The sequence below is a fragment of the Botrytis porri genome (assembly GCF_014898465.1).
Source record: "Botrytis porri strain MUCL 3234 chromosome Unknown BPOR_022, whole genome shotgun sequence".
Taxonomy (NCBI): domain Eukaryota; kingdom Fungi; phylum Ascomycota; class Leotiomycetes; order Helotiales; family Sclerotiniaceae; genus Botrytis; species Botrytis porri.
In genome coordinates, this window is record NW_024066096.1 from 155,229 (window position 1) to 174,488 (window position 19,260).

The 19,260-nt window shown below is 42.7% G+C and overlaps 5 protein-coding genes across 5 annotated transcripts; 1 reads left to right on the forward strand and 4 right to left on the reverse strand.

Moving 5' to 3' along the window:
• Positions 1-3,596: 3,596 nt before the first annotated feature.
• EAF01_011519 (uncharacterized protein) lies at positions 3,597-3,845 on the reverse strand (the record flags this gene model as incomplete). Its single annotated transcript, XM_038919777.1, has 2 exons — positions 3,597-3,775; positions 3,809-3,845. The coding sequence occupies 2 exons, from the start codon at positions 3,843-3,845 to the stop codon at positions 3,597-3,599; spliced, it is 216 nt and encodes a 71-aa protein (XP_038764710.1).
• A 2,166-nt stretch (positions 3,846-6,011) lies between these two features.
• EAF01_011520 (uncharacterized protein) lies at positions 6,012-6,426 on the reverse strand (the record flags this gene model as incomplete). The annotated part of the gene is made up of 2 exons (XM_038919778.1): positions 6,012-6,245; positions 6,370-6,426. 2 exons carry the CDS (start codon positions 6,424-6,426, stop codon positions 6,012-6,014), a joined length of 291 nt encoding a protein of 96 aa, XP_038764711.1.
• A 1,565-nt stretch (positions 6,427-7,991) lies between these two features.
• Positions 7,992-8,397, reverse strand: EAF01_011521 (uncharacterized protein; the record flags this gene model as incomplete). The annotated part of the gene is made up of 2 exons (XM_038919779.1): positions 7,992-8,166; positions 8,249-8,397. 2 exons carry the CDS (start codon positions 8,395-8,397, stop codon positions 7,992-7,994), a joined length of 324 nt encoding a protein of 107 aa, XP_038764712.1.
• A 295-nt stretch (positions 8,398-8,692) lies between these two features.
• On the forward strand, positions 8,693-9,943 carry EAF01_011522 (uncharacterized protein; the record flags this gene model as incomplete). The annotated part of the gene is made up of 1 exon (XM_038919780.1): positions 8,693-9,943. One exon carries the CDS (start codon positions 8,693-8,695, stop codon positions 9,941-9,943), a length of 1,251 nt encoding a protein of 416 aa, XP_038764713.1.
• Positions 9,944-12,466: 2,523 nt separating this feature from the next.
• Positions 12,467-14,240, reverse strand: EAF01_011523 (uncharacterized protein; the record flags this gene model as incomplete). Its single annotated transcript, XM_038919781.1, has 3 exons — positions 12,467-13,668; positions 13,729-14,094; positions 14,171-14,240. 3 exons carry the CDS (start codon positions 14,238-14,240, stop codon positions 12,467-12,469), a joined length of 1,638 nt encoding a protein of 545 aa, XP_038764714.1.
• Positions 14,241-19,260: the final 5,020 nt, after the last annotated feature.

Sequence of the window (19,260 nt, forward strand, 5' to 3'; positions counted from 1 at the left end):
TTATCGAGCTTGGGCTTAGCCTTCGAAAGGGAGAGGGGGTATAAGTATGGTTGGATGGGAGATATGAATGGATACAGGGGAGAGGGATGATGGCGTGCGAGGTGTGCATGGGCGTGTTTTAAGCTGCGAGTCTCATGATGTGATCCTATTCTTTATAGTTCGGAGGAAGGAGGGGGAGGTATGAGGGAGATAGATAGAAGGCTTGGGGTGGTGAAGGGGGTCCTGGATTGCCCGGTTACTAGAACAATGAATTCGTGTCTGGTATGCTTGGGTTTGAGTTTTGGTTTGCGTGAGTCCGTGTCGGGGAAGAAAGGGGGGAATTTCCGGACGTTGATGATGGATGGTAATAGTTTTGGTGGTTACATTTGAATGTGTTTGGATTGGATTGGGCTAGGTCTAAACTTTTGGATGGGTGTGGTTAGTTTATTCTGAGGAGTTGCGGGTTACTGGTTACGGGTTACTTGGACACTTAAATTCTGTTGGATGAGGCGTAGTCTGGACTCTGTGTTGATTGTGAGGTGGTGGTGGGTGCCTGTGTGAAGAGTTGTGTTGTTTGTGAAGAGGTGTGTATTTGGATTTGGATTTGTAGAAAGAAAAGTCTGAGAGATCTTGCCCGATATTGTAACTCCACGGACTGACTTGGGCTAGCGATTCGATAGATAGAAGCCTAGGTTGTTCGCTAAGAGTTGGTTAGGGGGGTGATGGGACGATGGATGGTTGGTAGCTGGGCGGTGAGTTTATGTTGGATTGCAGGTGAGGTGCTTGGGGGGTTGCTTGTTTGGGTTGGGTTGGGTTGTTGGTGGAAGGATGGGGGTATGAGGATGGGAGGGAATGGAAGGGAATGGGAGCAGGGTGTATGTGTGAGGGAGAGAATAGAGGGGGCTTTTTGGATATTGTGTAAGCGTGTCTATCTTGCTTATTGCATCATATCATCCATTCGTTCGTCGGTTCTATTTGCAACCAAGTCAAGATTGGATTTGGGTACTTGATCACCCTGATACAAAAAAGAAAAGAAAAGTGAAAGTATAAAGCAATAGTAACGGCCGTGAAGAGGAGCCACTTTGGGATAAGTCGACGTTCGAGATAGTAAATCTGGAGGGGGAGATTTAGAGGTAGATTGCAATGAGTGGCTTCGATGAAGGTGGATTTGAATTAGAATGATAGGGGATTGGGTAGATGGTTTATTGGTACTTTAGTTTAGTGGTGGGCATAAAATGAGATAAGCCGGGAAGAATGGAAAATTTGGATGAATGCATGAAGCAGTGAACACTGATAGATGTGTGTAGGTATCCGAATTTACGCAAAGAGAAAGCATATTAAGACTTCTTTACAATTCTATGGTGTTTTTTAAGCCAAGATATATTTCAGCTATAAATCCATCAACCAACCCCTACAACTTGAATAACATGACCTGACAAACCCAAAGATCCCCTACAAAAGTTCAACTAAACAAACAATTGCTCTCCCCAGCAACTTCATAGCCCTTTCTCATACCGCTACCACAGATCTCGACCTCAAGTTACCATGGCCAGAAAGTGACCGCGTTAAACCGAGGAAGGATTCTTGTTATCCTGATTTGTGTATATATACTCCATCTTCCTCTTCCAGATGATTGCCACCCATCGTACCCTATCAAATTGTTCTTCCTTCTCCATCAAACCCCCCGATCAACAACGCAGAGGCCAAGAACGTTCTACAAGGATTATAGAAATCTCTCAATACATGGAGAAGGAGGCTAGTGGCGAGGGATTTCTTTAAAGGGTTACTAAAGAATAGTGAGGTGGTCGGGATGTCGCGAGAATCAGTTGAAATGCTTTCAGTGCTTTGCCTCCACCAAAACTTGAAACGGAGATGGATGTTGACGCTGAGTCGCTGACATGTGGTCGCTCCTGGTTACCTGTCGTCTATTGCAAATAGAACAATCAATTAGCAGGAGGATTAAGCTTCGATCTATTTGTTCTTGTGTGTGAATAATCTTTAGAGGGAGGAAAAGCTTTGCACAACCTAACCACATCGACATTGAGCCCTTAATACTATGACAATCATCGTCGTCCTCGTTAATTACTGGTGCATTCATGCAAATGGAAGGAAAATGAGTATAGTCCTTTGATTATATTCTTGCCGCTCGTATCGTCCTCTGTTGTTGCAGCCGCTAACACATATGACGATGGCTAATAGAGCGGGGTCGTGGTATGTGAACACGCATGGATGTCGTCATTATGAGTTGTGGTTGTTGAGATGTACCTTAAAGTATCGTTGCCATTCAGCTAACGAATAAAGAAGACACTATAAGGATAGAAGTAAGGCGTCATGAGAAAGCAATCCACAGTTAGTGACTCAACATTGCTTCCGGAAGTGATTGTCTCGATGCCGACTGAGAAACGAAAGCAGAAGAAGAAAATGAATTGGGAGTTCGAAAAGCTCGAAAAGTTCTTACTTGACACCCCGTACCATGGGGTTCTCCGTGATACGATCGCAATGCAACGTAGCTGGAGGTACAGAATATGTATGTAGAAACCGAAGCCAAAATTCTGTCAGCGAAAGGATTGGATATATGCTTATCAATCTCTGGAGCTTAAGCTAAACCACGGCTTGCTAGCTCATGGTGAGATGTTCCTGAGACTTCATGCACCGTGCGAATGTTCAGTTGGGTACTGGCGATTGGAGTGCCGAGTACTTGGCTTGCTCTCTCGAGGCCGCATGGTCCAATGATGTGCTGTGTATTCGTCAAGGAGATAAGAGCGATGGAATATGCCGACTTGTGCAGTGATTGTGATGCCAGCAGTCTGTTTCGTAGTTTGATCAGAAGTATTGTTGGAGCAACACACCTTGGTTGCTAAGGTGTAATGAGACGTTGGGATGCAACTTAAAGGTTGGCTTGTTCGGAGATTTGGTGCAAACAGTCTTCTTCAAATGAATTCCAAAAGATGATTGTCCGAATAGATCTGCACATTGGCAGTGAACAGCAAGTGCTCCTTAGTCGACATGTAGGTCCCGAAGTACTAAAATAACGATGATCAGTGAATAGCTCCGAGCCAAATCTCAACCACTACGACGAAACTAAAAGTCCTGTTCTTATGTTGAGCGGCGTGGAAGGAACAGTGATGTCTAAGATTAAAGAAACGCTATCACTTGCGGATCAAAGAAGTGTTTTCAGGAGAGCAACAAGTTATGGACAAATGATGCTAGCAGCAAAGTGATAGTGGTTGTAGTTGATGAAGATGCGATGATAGATTCGATGAGGAAGTCGGCGGATTGTGTATTGGAAAACTAAAGCAGTAACAAGAACTGTGACCGTAGGACTCAGCATATGAACTGCTCTCTCCATTCCTCTATTGGGTCCATAATTGACTGTCACCGGAGTAGAAGCGATCCTCTGAGCAGATATAGTGCCAATTACCCAAGAGAGTGGAGCAAATATCAATCTCTGCAACCAGAACTGAAGTCTTGTGTTGATATAGCCGACCAGCTATCATTCTGCAAAGCAAAACACAGCTCATTCATGCGAGAGAGCAACAGGAATTGAGGTTGGGTATTGATACAGCTGAAAGGCCACTAATCCGAAGAGCGAAGCAAAGCTCAATCCCTGTAACAATTTAACGAAAACCGAGATTGGGTATCGACACAACTGAACGACTGTTACTCTGGAGAGCAAAGCAAAGGTTGATCAAAGTCGCGAACCCCGAAATCCTTGTATCGATATAGTTGACCGGGGGAGGGTCTACGCTAGTGCCATCGGGCCACCTGATTTGAATATTAGGAAATGAAAAAAGGCCTGTATTATATTTAATAAGAGATGAAAGCTTACCGGCTCCCTCCACGACCCTGTTATTGCCAAGAACCATTTTAACGCCTACTTGTCTCTATCGTCCGAAACGGTTGGCTTGGAAGACTGGACCTCGTTACCAGCATAATAATTGTTGTTAACAATATTCTGCTGGCCCATGACTGTTGGCTTTACTGCCTTGAGTGTTGAACCCAAGGTTAGAAAAACGGCCGCAACAATACCGTGACTGACCAAGGCCCGAGTCTTTGGGGTTGATTATCGCCATCCAGCGGCGATACGTGAGCTGAAAGAGGTAAACATTGCTTTCCAGAGTGATCACTTGTCTCGATGAATCGGGGGGGGGGGGAGGGTAAAGTAGAGTAAGTATAAAAACGCTGTACTTTTGCTGTTGATATCAATCGAGAAACGTGCTGGGGAAATGGCTGAAGAAAAAAGAAAAGAAGGAGAAGAAGAGAGAAAAGGTGGGAATGTGAGCACTTAAGTAGTCTGTGACATTTGTTTGTTGTTCTTCCCTCAAGTGCATTTGGAAAGTTCTTCTTATGGCAGCCACGGAGATCATGGGACTCGTTGGGCAATAGCAGATTGGCGATCGATGATGACGACTGACTATTATTGGACTTACTTCCTACCGGATCTCAATTAATCCCCAATAAGAACGCAAATGTAAGGACTATGGGAATACCTACCTTAAGACAACAAAGTGTGCAATATAATGGCTGATCAAGAAAGAGCGACACATATAGTCAAGTAGAATACACAACTGATAAAATGCTCGAGAAATGTATACGCACATCGACTAAGGATTTGACTTCCATCTCACATTTCGAGGTCTGTCATCGTAACGATCGAAACAATCAGGTTCCAGTCCTGTAAAACGACTCCTAAGAAAAACAAAAAGCACTCGATGGTACTCTGCCATTTCACCCTTTGCCTTCTACTTCTGAAATGCGACATTATATCCTTGAATGCCAGAATTTACTACCCAGCATACCTACCTAGTAGGCAGAGCATTGTGTGAAATGAACATTCGGTCCAAGAGAATACATTTTCGAATATATCGGGAACATCGAACGCCCTTTGCTCCTCTCCCGTCTTTTTCTTCTCGTCAATATTTCATTGCCAGAATCTTTACTCGACTCTCTAATCATCCGGCATAGTATTGAACTCCCCTATTTTCCCCTCGTGTTTCTCGTTGTATAATATAATATCTTCACAACAATATATTCTGAAACTCTTCTCTCTTCAACTATTTGCAATAGCAGAGTATAAACATAACGTTGAGAGAATTCTTCGATCCAGCCGATCCTGGCATCACCAAATTGGTGACGCATGATGCATCAATTGGCTGTCGACTTGATCGAGTATTGTGTGCTGGTTTGAAAGGATGTTTGGGATGTTTTGAACAATATTCATAAAACTACCCTGCGGTGTGCGCGCGCGTGTGTGTATGTATGTATGTATGTATGTATGTATGTATGTATGTATGTATGTATGTATATATATGTATGTATATATATATGTATGTATATATATATGTATGTATATGTGAATAATGAATAGAAACTACCTACTGGTACTTCAATCCTGCGGTACGTATTACAATGGTCTGTAGCTTTCGTGATATGGATATCTAATCCAAATAGATCGTTGTTGACATGCTGCAATTGTGATGCAAGTTGGATATCCACAACAATAAATACTCTTGCAATACTTTGTTTCGCAGAAAGTAATAACATGCTTCAATATTGGTCATATAAAAAGATAATACCATTAGGAAAATATTTCATATGCAATTGTGTTAAGTCTAGCGCGATTGCGATACTTGTACATTGCCCTTATCCCACCATTCATGAATATCAAAAGAATTCAGAGTAGTCTATGTAATGCCAGTCGACGGTATGCGATTCAGAACTCGCTGTACAATTTCTATCTTCCTCGCGCCTGCGGTGTTCAAAAGACTCTCCAGATGATTGTGACTTGATGGCTCGATCCACTTGCAAAAGCAACACTGCCATTCCAACAAAATCCGTTCATCCCCATTAATATTCCACACATTGACGGACCCCAGCAAAAACACTTGCGAAACGGCTGCTTTTGATCTCGATATCTCCAAACACCATACATCCCGCGTCGGCAACCGTGAATAATGGTGGATAAGCTGATTTGATTGAATTATGCGGTTTGACCAGTGTGAGGACCCAATCCTCACTTTTTGGTTTCCTCATCAATGGTTACAATTCCGTCTTTCGCTTGACCGTTTTCTCTCTTCATTTTCTCCTCCTCCCCCCCTCTCCTTCATCTGGGCAAACCCCTTCAGCACACCTCCTAAATTCCATCTAATAGTACATTTTGGGTTATTCTCGCGCGTCTGACTCTCGATATATTCGGTCTCGACACCATGTTTCTTGAGTAGAAGACCCGTTTCTTTGAAGGCTTGTTCGAGCTCCTTGTTTTCAAACTTGATTTCAATATATCATTGCTCTATATGTTCGCCGAGGCATTGTTTGAGTCGCCATGTGGAGAGGCTCATGCCTAGCAATAGACCTGATGCAGCTGATGTCATTGCGACAAAGGTAATGAACGGGGTCGTTCTTGAAGCGCTGGGCAAAGCGTTGAAGGTGAGATTTTAGTGGTGGCATAATAAATTGAGAGCTCTTTATTACTAATTGATGAATGGGATGTTTCTGGGCGGGTAATTTTTTTATAACTCGTGTCCCAAAGAAACGAAACTAAAATTAGCTAAGTCATGTGGTAACATTAGCATCAATGAAAGTGGTTTCCGTACTTAATCATCGCACTGGCTACGGCCTACCAAACAATTCCACCCAATATTGTAGAGAGAACCTTTCTGTATACTTGGTCCAGCCAATTGGAGTTATTGATATTGTAAAAGCTCTATTGAATTCTACTTGAGCGAGTATGATGTGAGCCAGAATTGAGAAGGCTGCAGCTTCACTCGGTTGGTTGGGCTTACATGATGGGAGACAAATTTGTCTTAGACTGCGTAATTGTGATGATTACGGTGTGCAACTCCCTAGGTCGTCTTTATGCTACACTAAGCTCACAACTTCAATGTATTCAGCCTTGCCCGGGGGTGCATGTAGCCATAAAACTGTTCTTTGATGGCTTTTGATTCCCCAATCTTGAACCACATCTATTCAGAGTTTACACTCAATCTCATAGTATGCTCTGCATTGAACACTTCAAACAGATTTGCGAACACATCATTATTTTCAACTTTGAAATAAGCGCGAGTGTCTGTACCTCCCATGCCAGTCTTTGTAAGTGGAAAATATAACAAGAGTCTGACAATCTGACAATTCCTTTCACACTTTTGCGTCGTGCTTCTAACACATGCACCTGTTGAAGTACATCCCTTAAAGCGTGTGGATATCAGATTCTACAATTCCCGTAGTACCGTATTCCATTGACTTGACGCCTAGTGCGCACTTCGATGTGGAAATCAAAGGAACGCGCGTATCTTGTACACAAAGTTCCTACATAGGCTGGACAAGCCGTTGTAGAATAAAAAAAATTAGTGGACAGACTCCATTTTGTTTGTATGAACCAAGACGGTTCGGTGCAGCCACAGTGAGATAGCTAGCGATCTTGTCTCTGTTATATTTCCAATCTTTTGGAAGTTCATAATGCATAAATATACCATGAATCGGCAGTGGGATTACAAGGTGAGGACATTTAGAGGATAGTAACTTGTCGAGTTGCCAAATTGCCGAGGGCAGCAATATCGATAGAAGTCCATCACGGAAGTGTCTCCTCTTCATAGCTTTCAAAGCACTGCCGAAAAGAGCCCCCTGACAGGCGACGGAAAGTGTAGAAGAAATCTTAAGGCAAGGCTCCTCCAAAAGGATTTCCAAACAGACAATGCGGATATATTTGATGTATGCAAACAGCTTCCAGTTATTTTACCGGCCACTATTCGTAAAGGGGGTGAGTATCGTTGCTCAGGCGTCGACCCAAAGCTTTTCTTGGAATCTCCCCCTCAACTCCCCGGTTCCCCAGTTGTTACAGCCTAACCCTCAGTATGTGCAATCCCCGTCTCCCCCCACAATTGGCCATAATACCTTCAAGGTCTGTACAAACACCTCTTAAGCTCTAGTTATCGTTTCCAAGTCGATTCGTCTCTCTCTGCTGTGCTGTGCCACTGTTTACTCTGTCTGCAACACATCCATCCCTCACAACGAATTCAGTTCTCTTTCTCAACAACCGTAAACTTAGGCATCTTCGCTTTATCCTGCTCGGTAGGTTCAAAGCCAAGCTTCTTTTCCGCCGTATCAGACAAATAGAGACCGATTGTACCCCAAGCGATGAAGCTTGCGCCTATCATTGCGCGTGTGCGCGAAGGGAGTGCTCGAAAGGATCTGTTTGATGAAGAAAAATTAGTTGAGAATAAAAACGGGAAACAAGTATGAGAGTCGAAGGAGAGACAGGGAGAGGACATACGACAATAACGACATTTTCGAAGGGTGAACGGGACTACAGTACCTAGTATTTACCAAAACGGACGTGTAGGATTTGTGGTTATTGATATTGAAAATCGATATTCTCGGCTTATTCCGAGACATTTCGGATATCAAATATGAATCCGACATGCCGATGATGGTAGGGGTATTCAAGGTTATGCGAGACTAAAAGGCGTACTTGCATCGGTGCCCCCGCGCAAATCCAGTTTGTAGTTACCTACCTAGTAGCTACCTAGTAGCCACTGAAAGACATATAATTGATTGTCTGTCTTAGTATTATATCATGATCAGCTACTACATAAGTTTTGTTGCGAGTCTTGGAAGATAAGTGTCAGCCGCTCTGAATCAAATTGTTCGATTAAAGTATTGATCAATCCCGGAGAAGCCTTCATCGAAAGTTATCATCACCTCCCAGTCGTCACAAATGGCAGATGTCAAAGCCCCTCCAACGCTCTCCTCAGATTTCTTGTCACTACCCGTCGAGCTCATGAGATTTGTGATCCTTTATATGGACTTACCCGCTATCAAGTCTACCCGTTTGACTTGCAAGTTTCTCTCCTTTCTCAGTACACCATACCTCATCCTTCCCAAATTCCATGGTTTCGCCCATCGTCCCGATTTCAATCGTCTCCTCCAACTATGCCGTCATCCAACCTTCTCATCCTGTATTCAATCTATCGAACTCAATCTTGGCGACATCGATGAATTTCATGCAAGGCGGAATGCGTATTTCCTCTCTCCAGAACCTAATATATTCAATCCAGACACTCGTGCAGAACTAGCTGAAGAAGCTTGGTTTCGATATTCTAGTCTCAAGTTCTTGAAAGAGGAATACAGCTCCCGAATATGTGATCCGGATATATTGTCTGAAGTCTTCCGTTCCCTGCCTAATTTTTCAGCCCTGTCTGTTTCTATGGCCAATTTCCCCTTACCCGATGAACCGGCACTTTCTCTACTAGCATCGGTTTGGAGAGTTCCTTCGACGAGATTGCTCCGCAGAGAACTGACCAAGGAGCGTTTTACCACTATTCTAGTTTCACTACTCCGCAGTGTTGAGGTTCTGAAGCTCAGAAAACTGTCTCATGATTGCTTACCATTTGAGTTTTTGGCGCAGAACAAGGCTCTATTCGAGTCTATAACACCTATCTTTTACAATCTTACAGATTTACGCTTGGCTCTGGATTATAGCGATATACCTAATGATTTGAGTTTCCAAGAAGTATTTGCGAACATCGCTACATGCTTGAACGCTGCTACGAATTTGGAGAATTTCAACCTGTGCTTTCAGTCAAAGCGTAAGATTGATATTACACTACTGCTTGAGGAGCTTTTGTCAAAATCTAAAGAATCGAATCATATTTTACCTTCCCTTCGAAGCCTACATATAGAAGGCGTGTCAAGTAGATTCCATGCACTGGAAAGCTTTCTTACATCATTGGCGTCTACTCTCGAAGTAATAGAGTTTGGAGGAGATGGATGTCATGAGCCCAATCGATTTTCTAACGGAGGGATACATTTACTGGATGGGAAATTTCGAAGATTATTTGAGAATGTGGAGAGAGCTGTTGGAGACTCATTGACGAGATTTGTTGTTAGGGGTGATTTAGTGGAGATCGAGGGCGGGGGTTCTTGGTTCCTCAATAGGGAAGTTGGATGGCACGGGGCTATGGATTGAGATAGGGTTGATGAGACAATAACAAAGTGCGAGATCAGCAACTGCTTTAGTACTCACGCGCTTCGCCGTTACGTACTCAGCAGCGACCCCGGAAAACACCAAGCCGAAGGAACCACATAATGTTTCACGCACTGCCAATACTGGGGCCTGGCTCTCAGGCCATAATGCCCTGTGGTTTTGGTCAACTTCTCCTACTTCCACTTCCGATACAGATGGGGGTCTGAAGACTTTTAATACGGCCAGCCAAATGGCCCATGCTTATGGTTCATCTCTGACTTCTATCATCAAATCTGTTATGGATATTATACACACTGTGTATAGATTGCACGCCTCACTAAGGCCGTTGATACGTAGGAAGTTAGCACGTGAGCTGAAGGTAGAAGCGGGTGTCCAAGGAGGAAATTTTCGATCGGATATATCACTATTCCACGTTACTATTGTGGAAACAAGTTACATTATCCAGTCGTCGCTGCAACCTTGGCTCCGAGTGTTGTCGTGCCGATGTGAGCATGAGAGTGAGCAATCATAAGATATGGCGGTTCTCGGTTTTGGCCTCACCTCTTCTATAATGAAGCGGTGATATCTTGATCGAGCCTTGGAGATTAATTTAATAACTGAGAGTAACCAAAACGGGTACTGCTTGCTCGAGCACTATCTCATACAGAAACGCCTTTTCAAAGCGGATATTCTGGACTTGTTAACCTGTGGTCTGGAGGATGATATTTTTATGTTGTGTTCTTGGTCTGATTTGACAAGATCTAGAAGTTCTGCTCCGGGGATTGCATATAACAGTGGAGGCTAGAAACCAAGGCTTTATATATATCTATAGATATGCTTCAATATACAGGCTTTATTAAGATGCATGCGCAAGACTTTAATTCCAATTCGCGTAGCCCTCCACATCAGGAATATCTAAATTCAAACCATATAAGTACATTCCGTAGGTAGGGAATGAGGGAGAGACAGTGGTATGGTAAGGAAAGCTTCAATACCATCTATCGCTAAAAGTCCAATTGGTACAAATTTACTCTAGTTTTTCCGAGATTTCTGTTGCCAATCCAAACGATTCGGAAATAAAACAATAGCTATCGAATACATCCTGGCAGAAGCAGGGTCGTGGAGGAAATCAGTGAGTTTCTGTCACCTACGATACGATCGATATAGTTTCATTTTCTAATCTCCGTCTTGGGTTGTTATATGGTATCGACATAGAATTTCCGGTTGGTCGTATCAGGATAAGAGCTTTAGGCTTTATTCTGTTGATTGCGAAATGCTTTGCTTTCTGATATCATGGCTGTTTAGCTATACAGGCACGGAACTTCTTTTCTCTTGTTTGTAGTAATCGAGGTGCAGAAGTCAGTATTCAGTCGATCGGTTTACTTTGATCTTCAAAGTTTTCGTTCCTGCATGCAACCTCTCATTCACCATCTATTTCCCTCCTTCCACACTTTCACATCCCTACTAGATATCCCCCTCCAAAATAATATTAAAGTATTCCCTATCCCATCCCATCTCCATACCCTCCCATCCCAAACTATCCCAATCCCTATTCCATCCCGACTCTCCACTCTCCACTCCCCTAACCCCCGATCCCCAAAAATACAAGAATCCGAACTCAAAACTCAAACCCCTATTCAATCACGCAACACTTAACCGAATGACGTAACAGACAGTGCTCCACTATCACCATCCCCTTCCTATTCCCATTTCACATCTCATTTCCCATCCCCCCATCCCCATCCCCATGCCAATCCCGCTCCCCATTCGATACATCGAAATGCTATATCGAAATCCCAGAAACCCCAGAAACCCCAGCAAATCCCTTATTTAAACCTCACTCTCTTCCCTGATCAAGTTCCCATCCACGAACGTATATACCCACCCCAAGCCATCCCAAACCCAAACCACAGCATCGGATTCGGAATTTTTCATCTCAAGAACGCGGGGATTATTGAAGATTCGCTCTAGGCCGTATCTAGCTACTTGGATATCTGATACCAGGTACCCAGGAGGTATGACTTACATATAATATAGTGTACATCATACCTGCATCATATATACATGCATATTCATACATACAGATACATCCCAGGGACTAGCTATATGTAGCTAGGTAGGTATATATATCATCTCAACATCACAAATATGAATCCTAACGTCTTCCTCCTTCAGGACACGGCATCAAAGACACCCCAAAATAATTCCTTCATATAAACCAAACAATTCATTCAACATCTTAAATTTTATTTTCATATTCTAATCACTAATAAGCATCTTTTCTCTTCCTTCCTTCCCTATCTTATCTTTTCCTTTCTTATCCAAACCAATCCAATCAACCCCGTCACCAGTCCAAAAACGCCAGCCCAGTGCCGCTAAACGCTATCGTATACAAACACCAATACGCCTTCAATTTCTAGAATTTTCCCAACCCTCACATCCAACTCCATCCATGCATCATTTTTCGTTGATCTTTTCGTACACTCATTTTCCTTCCCATTTTCCCTTCTCCATTACCATTATCCCCTACTCATCCCGTACCGACTCCGAATCCGAATTGTTTTCTGAAGATGAAGTCGAATCAACCTCAATCACCGTAACTGCAGGGACCATCTTGTTTTTACTATCTTTTCTCCTTGCACCAATCCATTGATCCCCTTCTTCCTCAACCCCCTCATCCCTTCTCGTTCTCTTAACCATAAAACATTGAGCCGCTCCCACCACTGCCACAAGTGCACTTCCAAGCCAAGCCAGTGCTGTGAAATTTGTCTTACTACCAAGCGCATACAAGTATCCCGCAACAGGTGGAGCTACAGTCCTACAAGCTGCACCTGCCGATGCTGCAAGGCCATTGACTTTTCCGAGAACGTTTGGAGAGGGTGTAGCTTCTTTGATGAGGATGAGAAGAACGGGGTATATTAGTATTGAAAGAAGATTGCGGACAAATAGAGTCGTGTAAAGACCAATAAAGAGATACGAAGCGGGAAGATAGACGAGGACAGGTACCATAAGATACGCAATTGGATGTAGGACGCTGACTACAATGAAGAGTTTATAAGTGCCGAGAAATTCTGCAGCCCAAGGAAATATGACTGCTTGGACAAATAACGCAATAATGCCATTTATAGACATAATTACACCAACTTGTTGAACAGATAGACCAAGACCTCCAGGCATCATAAATTCGCTAGTCATGATGGATATGCTTTCCCTCGGGCCCTTTGTATCTTCAAGGAAAATGGGAAGTAAATGATCATATGTCATGGAGTGATATGTGAATATTCCCAATGCGATAATCAAAGCCACAACATTTTTGTTGAAAATTTGGGGAGAGATCGATTTAGTGGGCGTGTTTCTCCACTCACTATCATCACTGCCCTCGAAAGTTCCGTAAGTTTCGGCGCGCAAGTCGACCGCGGGTGTTTTAATGGCATCGGCAGTGGCCATCAATGGGGTTTCCTCGGAATGGTATGTATCATCTGGTAGAGAAACCCGAGGTTGCATATCCGGATGTGTCTCTTGAAGGAGGAAGTATCCCGCTAGAATACTGATGAATAGTAGACCAGCACACATCAAATTTGGAAGCAAATATGGGAATGTGTTGAAGATACCGTCCGGTGCGAAAACGTTTGGAAAGGTCGATGTAGGATCTGCGAATGTGCCACCAATCGCAGGACCGATAATAGTACCTATACTCCAAACAAATGGCATGACTGAGTATGCTCGAGCTGTGAAGAAAAAATTAGTTCTTGATCTCTGTGTAATCGCCAGAATGGAATCAAACTTACGCTCATGTTCTTTCTTGGTGACCATTTCGCCAACCATAGTCTGAATAACGCCTATATTTCCATTCAAGAAGCCTCCAAGAGCTCTGCCGAGGAGCGCGACCCAAATGTTTGATGCAAATCCAACCATAATCATACTCAACATCGTTCCGCAACATCCTGCTAGCAATACTGGCTTTCGTCCGACTCTATCAGACAATCCTCCCCAGTACATGCCCGTCAAAGATTCCGCCAGCGCAAAGGCTGAGATGAGAAGGCCCGCATAGAAAGAAGCATCATCTTCGTTGCCGACTTTGAATTTCTTTACGAGTGCCCACGCGTAGGGGAAGATAGAGGTGAGGGCAATAGGTTCCGCGAGACGGACGATTGCTGAAACGATGTTAATAATGGGTTTCGAATTGATCGTGGCCGTGGCGCAGTTATGGAATGTGGGAATGAAACCTACCAAGGAGAAAAAGTTGAGCGGTAGGAAATTTATCGGGATCCTGTCGAGAATTCCGAATTCCTCGGGGCATTGCTCGTGAGCCAGATATGACTTTTCTGGCTTTCGATGACGATCAAAGATTGAACCTTTATTAGTAGAGAGAGAGAGAGAGAGAGAGAGAGAGAGAGATGTTCAATCTGAGAGTTGTAAAAACTTTTCTATCGACGTCCTGAAAGACTAATAGGCAAGAGAGAGGAGTTGGAAGGGAATGTAGGAAGTGCGACGCAATAGGTGAGGGTGACGATGCTATTAGGATTTTAGATAATGATAATATTGATTGAGTTTGCGGAAACGGAAGATCATTCAGAGATGGAATTAAATGTTTGATAGCCAAGTGCAAATGGAGGGGGGAAGGAAGTGTTCACTCTATATGTCGGACTATCCTTCTGTTTGCGCTCAAGCTTCCGCACTGAGTGTTTTAAGAACCACATGCAGATCCATAAATTTTCCCTACCTACTTGACTTGACCTGGTACCTTACCGCTGTGCATACAGAGATAATATATCTCGTTTATCCTTACCCTTTGATTTTCTGAGAGCGTACATCGTATACGTTGTATTGTTTCCTTGATTTTGTGGTGGGGAGGGAGGGGGGGAGAAAAAGATTGAGCTTGTTGTCGCTGTTGCTACCAAACCTTTTCGGAGATTTATGCCGCGACTCTGCCATATCCCATTTGGATTGGTGTTCCTCTAGATCGATAATAACCATGAAAAGATCTACTGGAGTAATAAATAGCTCGAAAGGTCGGCCGATATTTCCTACCGCTAATGCATATGCATGATAAGGTGTAGCCGACTTGCTAGTGGAGATTGCTAGTGAATATTGCTAGTGGATATTGCTAGTGTGGAGTAATATGTGTAATGTGTTAGTCGAATGATGGACTAGAGTCGTGTTATTTCATGCGGACAAGGATTCACAGGATGTTAGACTGTCATCTAGACTTATTCGTCTCAATTATTGGATGAATCGAGGTGAACGAGATAATGGATTGAACGCTTATTATTACCTAGTGGGTAACATTGCAACGCTAGAAGGGAGTATTGAAAAGGCTAATAAGTTATTAATCGGCACAAATCATAGAGTAGACCATCAAAATGTAATGTCATGTACTCCGCCCGGTACTTTGAATTCGACCTCCCAGGTAGATACAGTAAAGAAACACTGGAGTACAGCTTTGACCACGCTCTTGTGATGTGAAAGATATTTGGAGTAAGATGCTTTAGATTCAATTGATGAGGGAATTAGTCGAGGTAAAGTCCCCAGGTCGTGTTGTCAATCTTCCACCTGTGTTCTACCTCGCCTGAATATAGCAGCACTGGAGAATGTGCTTCGTGTAGTTCGTGTATCGTGTATCACGTATGTAACGAAAGATATTCGGAACATGGGGGAAGATTGAAAGTAAGCCGGCATCCTAGACCTAATCTCAATACCTACTACACACAATAAAGTTGTATACGAAAGCACAAGTGAACCATCGAATGAGAGTGGTGCGATTTGACACTTCAGGTATTTGATCCTCTCATCCTCTATCCTTTTATCTTGTTTACTCCCATACTCCGAACAAACATCTAACATCTAACATCTAACATCTACCATCTACTTGTATATTTACTTTGAGAATGACTTCAAACTTCCTGACAAGTCAATCAATCAATCAAACAACCATACACAAGTCGTCATAATTAACTCACTCAAAAGCATGTTTTCACACGAGGTTTGAGATTTTGAGGTTGTTTTGAGTGAAGGTATGAAAATACTTTTTTTTTCTTTTCTTCTCCTTGTCCCACCGTTTCTTTTCCATGTCAAGGCGGGGAATGAGTTTCCCTAGAACGGTACACCCCCTGTATAAAATTCAATGGGGGCGAATCTAAGACATCCGAAACCGCTTTTGCAGGGACCAGTGCGTGCATTGATACGACGCACAGATCAATGGATGATACCTCCTTCTGATCTCTTATTCAGACACACCTCAAGTATGGCTAAATATGGCTAAAATCCTTTCTTTATGACATATTTTTCCTTCTTCGGTCTTAGTATCGAATCTTCTAGATATTCCGACCCGAGACTCTACTTCTCTTATCCAATATCAGTTTTCTCACCGCGACTCCACTCAGCCAACTTCTGAATTTCCTAGTCAAAATTCTCCCAAGTCATAATTACTTCCATTGTGATTTCTTTGACTAACATTTTCTGATGATACTACGGCAATTCTTACCCTGTGAAGTGGTACGAATTTCTACAATTGTTCAGTTCAGCCAGTGGCCAAAGCAATCCATGGTCAATGAAGAGTAGCTCTTGGTGAGCCGTGAAGTCGTGATACCGGTGACACCGCACGAATGCATTTCCTCACGATATTCTCATAGATGCCCTCATGCAGATGAAGAGATAAATGCTTTCGTACCACTTTTCCGTCTAATTTCTTCCAACAATGCTCATGGTTATTTACCAATTGAACAAAATGATTCGACATTGACAAACGGAGTAAATTCCACCTATAGGAATATCTTCCGATCATGTAGCCACTACATAACATGGGAGAATCATGAAACGATATCTGGATAAGATGTTAGTCTGCTACCAACACGCTGGCAACGCTCGAGCTTACTATAGTGTTGATGTTTGGTAACATCTTTTTTACCTGCCTCGACATGTATAAATACTGGCATGCCAAAACACTTCTCTCGGAAATTATTGATCGAGAATCATGAAGAGCTTGGGGAAGTGAACCGAGAGAATGACAGCTCATACTCGCATATTCTTAATACATTGGATGGTCTATATGTTGTGCCCCTAGTAAGTGCTAACTCCATTTCTGTCATATTTTCTTCAACACCGATATGAGTTCTTGCGATCCTGTCACCTTTTCTCTATCTACTTGCGCGCGTTCCTCAGTCAGCGATGTCTGTTATCGGCTTGTGTAAATGCTGCTGCTATTATTGCATATTGACCCTGGATCTCGGAATGTCACTGGGTTTTGTCTCGTTCAATTGTCGGATGTCCCAATATAGATGATGCCACCTCATATTATTTGAACTGCTGGATTTTTTTCACATCACGAGAGTTTGGATCTTGACTGGGGTCTCAGTCGAGATAATCCAAATGCATATATGGCTACATAACATTTCACAGCTTAATGTATGACCAAGGATCTCCTGTATCGTCGTTAGAAAGCTGAAGGTACTCTTAAACCTCAACCTCGAACGCCGTTTATTCCATCTCAAGAACTCGCTACCAAATTTTCAATCAATTGAAATATACGGACAGATTTAATTTTCTGCTTGCAGTTCTGCATTTCGAGCTCATCTGATGTTTACTCAGACTGAGGTTTGATGCATCTATTCTCACCCCTCGTATCTGATGTGTTCAAAGCGAAACACAACTTTAAAGGTGGTAGTTCATCTTCTCGTATTTTTTTACCTAAGATGGTAATATAAAAGTTTCATTGAATTACAAACTCACCCCACCCACAATATTGCATTCTTCCTCCATACTCTTAGATTTGTTTGCCCACGGAAATGTCAAATTCGACACTTTTGTGAAATCTGTTCTCCTCATCGCGAGCCTACAGTTCCACTGCCTCACATCTCGTAGGGATTATGTGGGGTTATATGCATTGGAGATCTCGGTATTTTGTTACATTTCTGCGGTGATACAGCTTAGGCGTGTTGATGATAATGCTCGGCAAGGTCATTTGATGTGCACAAAATAGGAAGAGGCAGATCTGCATTATGGGAGGCGAATCCACGATCTTATCATCTGAAGAGGAAATCATCATGTTGGGAAATCATTGGGGACGGATTTTTGATGAGATTTGGAATGTGATCACATTGGATGAATGTGACTCATGTTCATCTGAAGATGCCTATGACCAAACCTATTCTTCTCGCAATGTTGCACTCTCAAAGTTATCGTGCTCTCCATTTGTCTTCATTAGTTATGGGATCGCTTACAGTGGCGAAAGGGTGAATAGAAGGGAATTGTATATTTACCTGGTACCCATTGGGTCCGAAAGTCTCAAACGGAGTGGAAGATTTTTGCCCGTGTGGTTGATCTACAATTTCATCGATGATTTCAATATTTCAAGGGTTGAAGCAACAGTCCTTGAAATTTCGCCTTTTAGCGATCTATAAATCCTCTATCCTATCTTCCCTTCATCCCGATCTTCTGATCTTTTCGGTTTTACTTTCTTTCCATTCAACTAACCGATGAACTTATCACTCGATACACGTACCCGCTGTGAATACGCCTGCTTAGACCCCTTCGAAAAATGGAGTACATAAGGCTGCCGTCTCATTCCCACACCTTTTCCCCCCACCACATTCATCTAATCCATATTGATGATCCACCTAGACAGCTAGCTGGAAGCGAAAAGCGAGAAGTTCTGAGAATGCAAGTAAGCGCTTTTATATACACACTACTTTGTCTTGAGAAATTTTACTGGGGCAATTTTCGCCATCTCTATTTCTATTTAGTTATCTACTTGAGATCAAATTACCCTATGCTATCTTTTTCTTCTTCTTTCCTTTCCATTCAATTGGTTTTTATAGATGAGGTATGTAGCTATACTTATACCCCTATTAATCGGAAATCCTTGAACTCGAGTAGAACTCATCATTTCAGAGCAAACATAAATCGAACTTGGAGAGAAATTTTCGAAATTTAGAGAATAGAAAAATGGTAGTCGTAGTCGACTCTTAAATCTCCCCTACCTTATGTTTTGGAATCCTCGTGGTGGTGAGAATGAAATGTGCAGTAGATTGTCGATGTCTATTCACATCATGTCTTTGATATTCTCTTCTCACTCGCATCTGTGTACACATTAAAATGGAATTCCAATCCATCCCATTCCCAATTCCTAAATCCAATTCCAATCCCAATCCAAACATCTCGAATCCGAAATCTGGATGTTGTGTTGTTTCACATATACCCAAAATCCCAAATCCATCCATACACATCAAAAAAATAACTACGTCACCGACGTCATTTTATTTCATCTCTCGTCATCATCATCATCATCGACGTCATGAAGTTATGCGATATGCAACAAATTT